The 14,122-nt window shown below is 42.5% G+C and overlaps 1 protein-coding gene across 4 annotated transcripts in view; it reads left to right on the top strand.

The window, feature by feature from the left end:
• The window catches only part of tgfbr1b (transforming growth factor, beta receptor 1 b), a 56,983-nt gene that overhangs the window by 36,777 nt on the left and 6,084 nt on the right, over window positions 1–14,122 (top strand). For all 4 annotated transcript variants that reach the window (XM_078398332.1, XM_078398333.1, XM_078398334.1 and 1 more), the window contains 4 exons: window positions 2,839–3,006; window positions 5,501–5,657; window positions 6,371–6,495; window positions 7,720–7,850. In XM_078398332.1, the coding sequence (XP_078254458.1) occupies window positions 2,839–3,006; window positions 5,501–5,657; window positions 6,371–6,495; window positions 7,720–7,850 (581 nt within the window). The remainder of the gene's footprint in view (window positions 1–2,838; window positions 3,007–5,500; window positions 5,658–6,370; window positions 6,496–7,719; window positions 7,851–14,122) is intronic.

Here is a 14,122-nt window from a genome sequence, read left to right as displayed (position 1 = left end):
AATAAGGGGTAGGCCATTTAGAACTGAGATGAGGAAAAACTTTTTCTGTCAGAGAGTTGTGAATCTGTGGAATTCTCTGCCTCAGAAGGCAGTGGAGGCCAATTCTCTGAATGCATTCAAGAGAGAGCTAGATAGAGCTCTTAAGGATAGCGGAGTCAGGGGGTAGTCAGGGGGTATAGGGAGAAGGCAGGAACGGGGTACTGATTGAGAATGATCAGCCATGATCACATTGAATGGTGGTGCTGGCTCGAAGGGCTGAATGGCCTCCTCCTGCACCTATTGTCTATTGTCTATTTAGGCTTTTGGATTTTAGAGATACAGCGCGGCAACAGGTCCTTCGGCCCACTGAGTTCGTGCCAACCAGCAACCCCCCTACACTAACATCCTACGTACTAGGGGCAATTTTTACCAAAGCCAATTAACCTACAAACCTGGTCATCTTTGGAGTGTGGAAGGATACCTGAGCACCCACAAACCCACATGGTCACAGGGAGAATGTACAAACTCTGTACAGACAGCACCTGTAGTCAGGATTGAACCCGGGTCTCTGGCGCTGTAAGGCAAGAACTCTACCTCTGCACCACTGTGCCGCCCCCAACACTGTGCCGACCTATTCTGTTTTAAGAAAAACTTTTGGGTGACTATTGGGAATTAATAAACAATGAATGGAATAGTTTCAATGAATGTGGCCTTCCTTGGAGATGATTTTAAAAAACAAAGTTGAAGTGATTGCACTTAGTCAGAATTGACAAATGGATGCTACACCTGATTTCCTCAAAATTACTATCGTAGAAATAGTTCAGCCAATTTGGTTCAGTGCTGGTAAATTCGGCAGACTGAGTGCAGAAAGCAAAATGTGTGGTAACTGACCACACCGAGATCTGTGCTCCAAAAATGAGCTTCATCTGTAGCCACACTGTTTCAGTGCAGATTCAGCACAGATATTTACTTAAGAATGATGAAATTGAATCTTGCCAATAACTATCCTCTCAGACTATTCTTCATCACTAGCAAAGTGTCAATGGTGCAGCCATTTAGCTCCTACTTATCTGCCAATTGCTCAATTTGTGCTCTGTCAGAACCAATCCACCCCTAATGTCTTTCTATGCTTGGTCCAGCGTGGGCTAAAGGTGAGACGAGTGACCGTCCTTGGCATGGAGGAATGATTATCCAAATATGATCTCCAAAGAGCCTCAGTAAGCTTTTGGAATTGAGGTGCAAAGCTCCCTGACACGTAGGAGAATTATCACTTTGGTGTTCCTCGACATCCATGATGTCGACATTGAGAATGTTAACTGGACCCAGCTACAACTTGTTCGCAACCTTACTCTTTATTAAGCAAAGGATGAATGGCCTTTTGATTCCTTAAAGCTGCTTCATCATCAATGAATAATCAGCTCCACAATTTATCCCTTGGGTGAACTTTTTAAGATTCTCATTTAATTATTGCTAGCGACAACACATCTTGAGGAAAATTACAAAAAGTAATTATGAAGGAAACAGTATACGGTCTTGAATATAAGCCTTTCAATTGCATTTGTCGTGTTCATTCTGATGTAAACCTGTAATCTTGAATACAACGTTTGATTGTATTGTGTTGGTTGGGGCTAATTAACAAATGCATCATAGGCTATTTTACAATCATTTCATCCTCGCTGCCATTAGTGAAATTAGGTTCCCTAAATTGTACCCTGCAGTTGCATACAATTTTATTTAATTTCAGTGTGCAGCATTGAAAGTAAGATTTAATTTAAATTTTAAAATTGGAACAGTGCAAGAGATGACTGAGATCACTGTAAACCAATTCTTTTTTAAAAAACGATAGAAAGTAGGACAGCTGCCAAGAATCGAGATTTGATCTTTTAAATGATCATGATGGTTAACCGAATGATGATTAATTTGTTTAAATACTAAATCGTGTAGACAAAGGTTTTGTGATCAACAGTTTCAACAAAGTTGGTGGAGGTATTAGACTCTGGATCATTTAAATAAACACAAACATTGGAAGGAAAAAGCAATTTAATGAATGAGGTGGAACTGATGAAAGTTTAATCTGGTAGGAAAACATTCAAATTGTTCCTTTCAATCACTGAAACAAATAGAACATTGACAAATCAATGGAGCCTTGTTCTATATCTTTGGTATTGAAGTTTATCGAAACATGCCACAAGAGCAATGGTCAGATCTTGTCAGCAAGAAGTGAAATGGTCTATTGGAAGAGTTGTGAAACTTGTAAGACGGATTCTGTAAGACTTGAAAACCTGTTCACATTAAGGACACAACAAAAGATGAATGTTTACCATCTAATATTTCTATAGAGCAGAAAATAGACAATAGGTGCAGGGGGAGGCCATTCGGCCCTTCGAGCCAGCACCGCCATTCAATGTGATCATGGCTGATCATTCTCAATCAGTACCCCGTTCCTGCCTTCTCCCCATACCCCCTGACTCCGCTATCCTTAAGAGCTCTATCTAGCTCTCTCTTTAATGCATTCAGAGAATTGGCCTCCACTGCCTTCTGAGGCAGAGAATTCCACAGAGAAAATGCTACGTGTGGCAAAATAGTTTAAGCTCTCAGCTGATCAGAACGAGAATCATTGTTAAAAAATAAGAATAGATGGCCAAGGTCTGTTCAATGAATAGCTTGTCACTCTGTAATGAAATAAAACATCGTTGAATCATTTCCTCAGTTGGATGATGATGAAGGAACATTATTCTTTTATGGAATAACATACATTTATTGGGATGTGACATTAAAATGTTTAATTTCTTTGGTGACATTCTTAATTTGTGTATGAACAAAGTTTTGATATTTGAATTAATTTTCTTCCCCTTTTAGATAACGGTACCTGGACACAGCTGTGGCTGGTATCAGATTATCATGAACATGGTTCCCTGTTTGACTACTTAAACAGGTACACTGTTACTGTAGAAGGCATGATTAAACTGGCACTTTCTACAGCCAGTGGACTTGCGCATCTGCATATGGAAATAGTTGGCACACAAGGTAAGAATGCTAATTTGTGCAAAATAGATTAACATTTTGAAGATCATTGGAGAAGCAAGTGGAGAAACGGAGTTGTTTTATAAAAGGGTATAAACAGAAAATTGTTGTATAGAAAGGACTTATACATTTTTTTTGATTGAGGATAAAATCCAAAAATGCATGGACGATGCATGTTTGCAAATAGGAGCTTCTGCTGTGTAGGAAAATAACTATAAGAAAATAACTGCAGATGCTGGTACAAATCGATTTATTCACAAAATGCTGGAGTAACTCAGCAGGTCAGGCAGCATCTCGGGAGAGAAGGAATGGGTGACGTTTCGGGTCGTTTCTTCTTTCAGTCTGAAGAAGGGTCTCGACCCGAAACATCACCCATTCCTTCTCTCCCGAGATGCTGCCTGACCTGCTGAGTTACTCCAGCATTTTAGGAAAATAACTAGATGCTGGTTCAAATCGAAGGTAGACACAAAATGCCGGAGTAACTCAGCGGGTCAGTCAGGAGAGAAGGAATGGGTGACTCCAGTGTCACAGTGAGGCCCAGTGCAAATTGGAGGAACAGCATCTCATATTTCGCTTGGGCTGTTTATATACCAGCGGTATGAACATTGACTTCTCTAATTTCAGATCATTCCTCTGTCCCTCTCTTTCCCCTCCCCTTCCCAGTTCTCCCACTGTCTTCCTGTCTCCAACTACATCCTACCTTTGTCTCGCCCCCTCCCCTGACATCAGTCTGAAGAAGGGTCTCGACCTGAAACGTCCCCCTTTCCTTCTCTCCCGAGATGCTGCCTGACCCGCTGAGGTACTCCAGCATTTTGTGTCTACCTTCGGAACTTCTGCTGTAGTAGACTGCATCAAATATATCCAAGGACATTGTGGGAAAGATTGGAGGAAACTAGAGAGGAAATTGCGGGAGCCCTGGTTGATATTTTAGTCATCTTTAAATACAGGAGAGGTGCTGGAAGAATGTAGGGTGGCAAATGTTGTGCCTTTATTCAAGGAATGTTGCAGGGAAAATGCTGGGAACTATAAGCCAGCGAGTTTAACATCTATAGTTGGAAAGTTACTAGAGAGTATTCTGAGGGATAGGATATACAAGCATTTGGATGGACAAGAGCTGATAAGGGATAATCAGCATCGTTTTGTACGCCGATCATGATTCACAAATCTGAGTTTTTTGAAGACGTGTCCAAAAAGGTCGATGAGGGCAGAGCTGTAGATGTTGTATACATTGATTTCAGTAAGGCATTCGACAAGGTTCCGCATGGTAGGCTGCTCTGGAAGGTTAGATTGCATGGGATCCAAGGAGAGATAGCTGAATGGATAGAAAATTGCCTTCATGGAAGGAAGCAGAGGGTGATGGTAGAAGGTTGCTTCTCGGACTGGAAGCCCGTGACTAGTGGTGTGCCTCTGGGTTTGGTGCTGGGCCAGTTACTGTTTGCCATCTACATCGGTGATTTGGATGAGAACATACAGGGCAAGATTAGCAAGTTTGCTGATAATACAAAAGTGAGTGGTTTTGCAGATAGTGAAGATGGTTGTGAAAAATTGCAGCAGGATCTTGATTGATTGGCCAGGTGGGCTGAGGAATGGTTAATGGAATTTAATACAGAGAAATGTGAGGTGTTGCATTTTGAGAAGTCTAACATGGGCAGGACCTACACAGTGAATGGTAGGCCTCTGGGGATGTTGTAAAGCAGAGTGATCTAGGAGTACAGGTGCATGGTTCCTTGAAGCTCGAGTCGCAGGTAGATAAGGTGGTCAAAATGATTTTTGGCACATTGTCCTCCTTCAGTCAGTGTATTGAGTATAGAAACTGGGAGGTCGTGTTTTAGTTGTATAAGACGTTGGTGAGACCGCATTTAAAGTATTGTGTTCAGTTCTGGGCACCAGGTTATAGGAAAGATGTTGTCAAGCTGGAAAGGGTACAGAGAAGATTTATGAGGATGATGCCAGGACTAGAGGGTCTGAGCTTTAGAAGGAGAGGTTGAGTAGGCTGGGACTATTCCTTGGAGCACAGGAGGATGAGGGGTGATCTCAGAGGTGTATAAAATCATGAGAGGAATATATCGGGTAGATGCACGGAGTCTCTTGCCCAGAGGAGGTGAATCGAGGACCAGAGGACACGAGTTTAAGATGAAGGGGAAAAGATTTAACAGAAATCTGAGGGGTAACTTTTTCACACAAGGGGTGGTGGGTGTATGGGACAAGCTGCCGGATGAGGTAGTTGAGGCTGGGACTATCCCAACATTTAAGAAACAGTTAGGAAAATGGATAGGACAGGTTTGGAGTGGATATGGACTAAACGCAGGCCGGTGGGACTGGTGCAGCTGGGACATGTTGGCCGGTGTTGGCAAGTGGGGCCTGTTTCCATACTGTCACACTGTGACTCTAGGACTTCTCTGGTGGCACTGTAAGCGTTTGACAAAGCAGTGATATTCTCAGCAGATACTTGCTTCAACCTGTTTGCGTACTGACATGAAAATCCCTCCTTCTGCAGGAAAGCCTGCCATCGCGCACAGAGACCTCAAATCCAAAAACATTCTTGTGAAGAAGAATGGAACTTGCTGCATTGCAGATTTAGGATTGGCAGTAAGGCATGACTCGGCCACAGACACGATTGATATTGCTCCCAATCACAGAGTGGGAACAAAAAGGTGAATTGTGTTTTTTTGCATGTAATTATATTGTAGAGTAGAGATTAAAACTGTTTCTTCGACTGAAGCATCTCGAATAAGAGCTACACACTCATTATGTGGCTAGTTTTTTTAGCATTGAAATGCAATCTACATACTAAAACTCTCATTTGTTTGTTTGTTTGTTCCTGAACTACAGCCAAAGCAGTGCACGATAGCACGACAATTTTAGGCCCACCTTACTCACCGTCGTCCCTTTGGTGCTAATGGAAGAAATTTCATTGAAATCAGTGTTATATATTTTTAAGTTATTCACATTTTTAAAGTTTAAATCTATCTTCTAGGGAGGGAGGGGAGGTAGAGGAGGAGGAGGAGGGGGGAGGGAGGGAGTGGTGGGGGGGGGGGGGGGGAGAGGGGGAGGAGAGGGTGGTGCACCAATGCAGGAGAGGTTTAGTATTTTGATAAATTCTAAATCATTTGTATTCTCTTATTCCCAAGAGAACTTAAATACACAACCATTGAGTACATTGAAGGCTAGTCATAATCTTGCTGTTTGCCAGGGCAAACCTGAGAGACCATCCTGGTTTCTTATGTTCTAAAACACCCACTAACAATTCCAAGACTGTTGTATCAAATGTGGATTTAAAATCAGCTGCTTAGCTTTTAAAAGCTGATTTGGATTGATGGCTTTAAACCAATGCTCGCCAATAGTTTATACTTGTCTTTTCTTCCAGATACATGGCTCCAGAGGTTCTTGATGATTCCATAAACATGAAACATTTTGAGTCGTTTAAAAGAGCAGATATCTATGCCATGGGCTTAGTATTTTGGGAAGTTGCACGGAGATGCTCAGTGGGTGGTAAGTACAAAATACAATACAATACAATACAATACAGTACAATACAATACAATACAATACAATATATCTTTATTGTCATTGTACAGGGGTACAACGAGATTGGGAATGCGCCTCCCATACGATGCAATGAATTAATTAGCTAGTTAGTATTAATTTAAACAACCCAATGAAACAAATTGTAACAGTTTTAAAACAGAATAAAGTGCAAGTAGATCTGTGCCGGATCACTGTGCGATGTGACCATCCGGCTCAGCAGGACCGGTTCATAGCTGCTATGGCTCTGGGGATGAAGCTGTTCCTGAGTCTGGAGGTGCGGGCGTAGAAGGCCTTGTATCGTCTGCCCGATGGTAGAAGTTCGAACAGACTGTTGCAGGGGTGTGAAGAGTCTTTGTGGATGCTGGTGGCTTTTCTGAGGCATCGTGTGTTGTAGATGCCCTCCAAGGCTGGTAGCTGTGTTCCGATGGTCCTCTGAGCTCTATGGACTACCCGCTGAAGAGCTTTCCCCTCTGCCTCCGTGCAGCTGAGGTACCACACAGTAACGCATTTCGTATGTCCAACTTGCATCGGCATCTGGGGAAGGGAATTTTTCTACTCTATCTGTGCATACCAAATTCTTTCTAACCCTTTTTGCGAAATAGATATTCTCTTCATATTGATGATATTAAGGGGTTGGACACGTTAGAGGCAGGAAACGTGTTCCCAATGTTGGGGGGAGTCCAGAACCGGGGCCACAGTTTAAGAATAAGGGGTAGGCCATTTAGAACTGAGATGAGGAAAAACTTTTTCAGTCAGAGAGTTGTGAATCTGTGGAATTCACTGCCTCAGAGGGCAGTGGAGGCCAAGTCTCTGAATGCATTCAAGAGAGAGCTAGATAGAGCTCTTAAGGATAGCGGAGTCAGGGGGAATGGGGAGAAGGCAGGAACGGGGTACTGATTGAGAATGATCAGCCATGATCACATTGAATGGTGATGCTTGCTCGAAGGGCCAAATGGCCTCCTCCTGCACCTATTGTCTCAGACAATTCTATTCAATGTAATGGAAAATTGTTACGGATTAGCCACTTTGTTCCAATTCATTATGATATGATTTTGGCAAGATCAACTTCAAATCGGTCCAGAGTCTAATATTTGTGTTATTGTAATTTCCATTGTTTGTTATTTCTTTATATTTGTTTACAACTCTTATGAGTCCAAAGACCTTAAGTTTTATGTGACCATGTTTTAGGTATTCATGAAGACTATCAGCTGCCTTACTATGACTTGGTACCATCAGACCCTTCGATTGAGGAAATGAGGAAGGTGGTGTGTGAGCAGAAACTGAGGCCAAACATTCCTAACCGATGGCAAAGTTGTGAGGTAACACTTGTGAATTTCAATTACTTCTACTTCAGCTTTGCTACGTCAGTACTTGCATAGTTGGAACATTCCATTGGCACCTAATACTAACCCGGATTAAAACATTAGACGCAAGGAACTACAGGTGCTGGTTTGCAAAAGAAGACATTAAATGCTCGAGTAAATCAACGGGTCAGGCAGCATCTCTGGAGAATATGGGTAGGTGACTTTTCAGGTCAGGATTCTTCTTCAGACTGATTGTACTGGAAGGATAAAGCTGGAAGGGACTATCGGCCTGTAGAAGGGTCCAGACCTGAAAACGTGCCTATCCCTGTTCTCCAGAGATGCTGGCTGACACGCTAAGTCATTTTAGCGCCTGTGAGTTTTCCTTTTGGATTAAAATATTGTTTTCTTCATTTAGAAAATGATATCAAGGATATTTTTGTTTAAAAAAGGACTAAACTGTGCTTGCACTTTGCCGTTAACCTTTTATTGACTGAATTAAAGTACAAATTTCCTTGTCTCTTCTGTCATGAGAATGTGATTCAATCACATTGTATCCATGGTGTTTTAATTTTGGCTTCAAATACTATTGATAAGCTTCAAACCATTATTTTTGATATAGTCCCATTTTTTTAGCACAAATTTGAAAGCTCTCAAAATTGCTATGGTGGGTTTCAAGAAGCTGGTGTGGTTATTGGAACCTTACTCATGTTTTATCTCCAACTTGTCTTATTTGGAAATTCAACCGTGTGGTAGCTGCTGTTTCTTTTGGTTTATTCCTCATCTGTAGTGGTGTAGTGTGCCTCATCTTTGCTTTTAAGCTTTCGCAATTCAAGTTTGTATCAGATTTTTCTCTTAAGTCAGTGGTAGCTATTTGTTGTCATTCTGTGGAATATCTGTGGAGTTCTCTGCCTCAGAAGGCAGTGGAGGCCAATTCTCTGAATGCATTCAAGGGAGAGTTAGATAGAGCTCTTAAGGATAGTGGAGTCAGGGGGTATGGGGAGAAGGCAGGAACGGGGTACTGATTGAGAATGATCACATTGAATGGCGGTGCTGGCTCAAAGGGCCAAATGGCCTCCTCCTGCACCTATTGTCTATTGTGTTAAGGATTGGAATGGGGTGGAATTTGTTTGCTAAAATAACTAGACAATGTTTGCCATTAGTAATTTTTTCTAGTTTTTTGTTCTAAACATATGAACGTCAATTCCCAATAGCCTGGTGGAGGTTCATGACCCTCTACTCCATGGACATCGAAAAGAAAATGATGGGAATATGGTTACAGTATTCCACAATGCACCTCCATTGGTTGTTGTGCTTTGGTGGAAGCAGCCACTTAAAATAGCAAGGAACATACTTGCAATTTGTCAACTTGCCCTCCTGACAAGAAACGCTTTGCTCCTTGGAAATGGGGGGGGGGGGGTTGGGTACATTTGGTAAAAGATTTGCTCAATCAATCAATCAATCAATGTGTAGGTAGCCCTATTGGAGAAGGGGCAGAATTAGACCACTTGGGAAATGTGGCAGGGAGGTGACTGAAGTGTTATTGCAGGAGCACTTTGGTATCAATGACAATAATACTATTAGATTTTAAATAGTTATGGAAAAAGATAAGACTGGTCCAAATGTTTGAAGAAAAAATTGGGGAAGGACATTTTCACTATATGACAATACACAATAGGTGCAGGAGTAGGCCATTCGGCCCTTCGAGCCAGCACCGCCATTCAATGTGATCATGGCTGATCATTCTCAATCAGTACCCCGTTCCTGCCTTCTCCCCATACCCCCTAACTCTGCTATCCTTAAGAGCTCTATCTAGCTCTCTCTTGAATGCAATCAGAGACATGGCCTCCACTGCCTTCTGAGGCAGAGAATTCCACAGATTCACAACTCTCTGACTGAAAAGGTTTTTCCTCATCTCCGTTCTAAATGGCCTACCCCTTATTCTTAAACTGTGGCCCCTTGTTCTGGATTCCCCGAACATTGGGAACATGTTTCCTGCCTCTAACGTGTCCAACCCCTTAATAATCTTAAATGTTTCGATAAGATCCCCTCTCATCCTTCTAAATTCCAGTGTATACAAGCCTAGTTGCTCCAGTCTTGCAACATATGACAGTCCCGCCATTCCGGGAATTAACCTAGTAAACCTACGCTGCATTCCCAGGTGCGGTCTCACTAAGGCCCTGTACAACTGCAGAAGGACCTCTTTGCTCCTGTACTCAACTCCTCTTGTTATGAAGGCCAACATTCCATTGGCTTTTTGTGGAAAGTTGCCCAGGTGTCTTATTCATAGAAAGCAGAACAAATCCAAATGGCTAATTAGTACCAGGTCTATTTTTGGCATCAGCAGCTTTCCAGCAAATAAAAGATTTGCTGTCTGGGATAGAATCCAGGCTTGGGCTGTCAAGTGGCAACACATATACACGTATCAGTGACAATAACCCACATGGGGAGGCATATCACTTTCACTGGCAGAGTCCATGAGCTAGAGCAGTACTGGATCAGTCAAGTAATAGCTGTGAACCACAGGAGGTCTTTGGGAGTATTTTGTGCAGAGTGATGCAGCTTCGAATGGCGTCATCTGCATTTGCTTTTTGCCTATTCTTGATCAGTTTTGATGTCGCATTGAGCCAAGTGTACCTTCGTTATTGAATTGATTCCAGAGGTTTGTTTTCATCGAGTCGTGAACGTACGGGTCACAGAGATTCTTTACAGCTCCAGGCATTGAGATGTGAATGATTTTTGTACGGTTTGGAAGTCCTCTGCCCTGATGGTGTACTTGGCCGCATTGTTAAAACCTGTGCAGACCAACTGGTTGGGATTTTTGCAGATGTCTGTAAACATCTCGCGAGTTAGAACCGTAGCCCCCACCTCCTTTAAAAGGACATCCATTTGGTCTCGACTCGAAATGTCACTTATTCCTTTTCTCCAGGGATGTTGCCTGGCCCGCTGATTTACTCCAGTTTTGTTGTCCATCTTCGGTTTAAACCCACATCTGCAGTTTTTTCCTACATGTATCCATAATACGGGTGCAAAGAAGGGCAAGGGGCCATGCCTCAATGACTACTGACCGATGGTGCTGATCTCCGTGGTGATGAAGTGCTTTCAAGAGTTGTTTATGAACCATATCAACTCCTACTTTAGTATGGACTTGGATCATTACAGTTTGCCAACAGATCAGCGGGAGGTGCGATCTCGCTGGCTATCCACTCTGCACTGGACCACTTGGGCAATCCGAACATGTATGACAGACAGGCTGCTGCTTGGTGTTCACAACATCAACCCCTCTAAATTGTTCATCATGCTCAGAGAACTGGATCGCCGCTCGTCCCAGTTGGATCTTCCACTTCCTCATCAACATGCCACGATGGTGATGAATTGGCAACTCTTCTTCCTTGATAATCATCAACACAGGAACACATCAAGGCTGTGTGTTCAGTCCCGTGCCTCTGTTCTCTCCATACCTACGACTGTGTATAACAGCTCCAACTCCATCTTTAAATTTGCCACCATCTTTAAATTTGCCACCATCTTTAAATTTGCCATCATCTTTAAATTTGCCACCATCTTTAAATTTGCCACCGTCTTTAAATTTGCCACCATCTTTAAATTTGCCATCATCTTTAAATTTGCCACCATCTTTAAATTTGCCACCATCTATAAATTTGCCACCATCTATAAATTTGCCATCATCTTTAAATTTGCCACCATCTTTAAATTTGGCACCATCTTTTAATTTTGCCACCATCTTTAAATTTGCCATCATCTTTAAATTTGACACCATCTTTAAATTTGACACCACCGTTGTTGGATGGAAAATGGGTAATGATGAATGTAGAGTACAGGAGGAAAAGAGATTATCAACATTCATTTGCAGGAAAAGAGATTATCAACATTCGTGAGATCAAGGAGCTGATTGTTGACATCACGTGGGGGATAGCTGGGGATCAATGAAATGTGTAGGAAAGAAAACTTGTGAGAAACGGTGGATCTATGAACCTGTTTTGACAGCTTTGGGATCCTGGGCCTGCATATCTGTGAAGGTGTGTGTGCTGGATCCAGCATTTTGATGCAATCACAGAAAAAGCTCATCAACATCTATACTTCCTGATAAGATTGAAGGGATTGTTGAATAGATTCAGTATGTTGCCGAATACTCTGTCAATCTTCTACAGTTGCATGACAGAAAACATATTGATTCAGTAACTCGCACGCTCAGGAACAATAAACAATAAACAATAGACAATAGGTGCAGGAGTAGGCCATTCAGCCCTTCGAGCCAGCACCGCCATTCAATGCGATCATGGCTGATCACTCTCAATCAGTACCCCGTTCCTGCCTTCTCCCCAGCAAATGCAGCTGTAGAAGGCGATATACAGTGCCCTCCGTAATGTTAGGGACAAAGACCCATCGTTTATTTATTTGCCTCTGTACTCCCCAATTTGAGATTTGTAATAGAAAAAAATCACATGTGGTTTAAGTGCACAATGTCAGATTTTATTAGCGGCCATTTTTATATATTTTGGTTTCACCATGTCGAAATTACAGCAGTGTTTATACAAATCCCCCCCATTTCAGGGCACCATAATGTTTGGGACACATGGCTTCACTAATATTTGTACTTACTCAGGAGTGTTTAAATGCCTCCTTAATGCAGGTATAAGAGAGCTCTCAGCACCTAGTCTTTCCTCCAGTCTTTCCATCACCTTTGGAAACTTTTATTGCTGTTTATCAACATGAGGACCACAAGTTGTGCCAATGAAAGTCAAAGAGCCATTATGAGACTGAGAAACAAGAATAAAACTGTTGGAGACATCAGCCAAACCTTAGGCTTACCAAAATCAACTGTTTGGAACATCATTAAGAAGGAAGAGAGCAGTGGTGAGCTTACTAATCACAAAGGGACTGGCGGGCCAAGGGAGACCTCCACAGCTGATGACAGAAGAATTCTCTCTATAATAAAGAAAAATCCCCAAACACCTGTCTGACAGATCAGAAACACTCTTCAGGAGTCAGGTGTGGATTTCTCAATGACCACTGTCCCCAGAAGACTTCATGAACAGAAATACAGAGGCTACACTGCAAGATGCAAACCACTGGTTAGCCGCAAAAATAGGATGGCCCGGTTACAGTTTGCCAAGAATTACTTAAAAGAGCAACCACAGTTCTGGAAAAAGGTCTTGTGGACAGATGAGACGAAGATTAACATATCAGAGTGATGGCCAGACCAAAGTATGGAGGAGAGAAGGAACTGCTCAAGATCCAAAGCACACCACCTCATCTGTGAAACACGGTGGTGGGGGTGTTATGGCCTGGGCATGTATGGCTGCTGAAGGTACTGGCTCACTTATCTGCATTGATGATACAACTGCTGATGGTAGTAGCATAATGAAATCTGAAGTGTAAAGACACATCCTATCTGCTCAAGTTCAAACAAATGCCTCAAAACTCATTGGCCGGCGGTTCATTCTACAGCAAGATAATGATCGCAAACATACTGCTGAAGCAACAAAGGAGTTTTTCAAAGCTAAAAAATGATCAATTCTTGAGTGGCCAAGTCAATCACCCGATCTGAACCCAATTGAGCATGCTTTTTATATGCTGAGGAGAAAACTGAAGGGGACTAGGCCCCAAAACAAGCATAAGCAATACAGGCCTGGCAGAGCATCACCCGAGAAGACACCCGGCAACTGATGATGTCCATGAATCGCAGACTTTAAGCATTAATTGCATGCAAAGGCTATGCAACAAAATACTAAACATGACTACTTTAATTTACATGACATTGCTGTGTCCCAAACATTATGGTGCCCTGAAATGGGGGGACTTTTTACATAAACTGGAGTTTACATAAACATACCTGGGAAACAGACTCAAGTTAAAAAGGCCCAACAGAGGATGTACTTCCTGCGGCAACTGAAGAAACACAATCTGCCACAGGCAATGATGGTCCAATTCTATACTGCTATCATTGAGTCCGTCCTCACCTTCTCCATCATGGTCTGGTTTGGCTCAGCCACCAAGGACGACATCCGGAGGCTGCAACGGATCGTTCGCACAGCTGAGAAGGTTGTTGGCCGCAACCTTCCCCCCCATTGACGAACACTGTGTTGTCATTTGTGAGCGGAGCACCAAGGCACATTCCTTGTATGTGCACATACTTGGCCAATAAACTTATTCATTCAATTTCCCCTGGAATCCTGTGCTCTATGTGATCAGTGCACTGCAGCCAACCAATGGGAGAAACTTCCCTAGCCATCATAATACCAGTTCCTTCTCCACATAAATACCCA

The sequence above is a fragment of the Rhinoraja longicauda genome, chromosome 4, assembly GCF_053455715.1.
Source record: "Rhinoraja longicauda isolate Sanriku21f chromosome 4, sRhiLon1.1, whole genome shotgun sequence".
NCBI lineage: Eukaryota > Metazoa > Chordata > Chondrichthyes > Rajiformes > Arhynchobatidae > Rhinoraja > Rhinoraja longicauda.
This window is presented reverse-complemented; position numbering and strand designations above follow the sequence as displayed.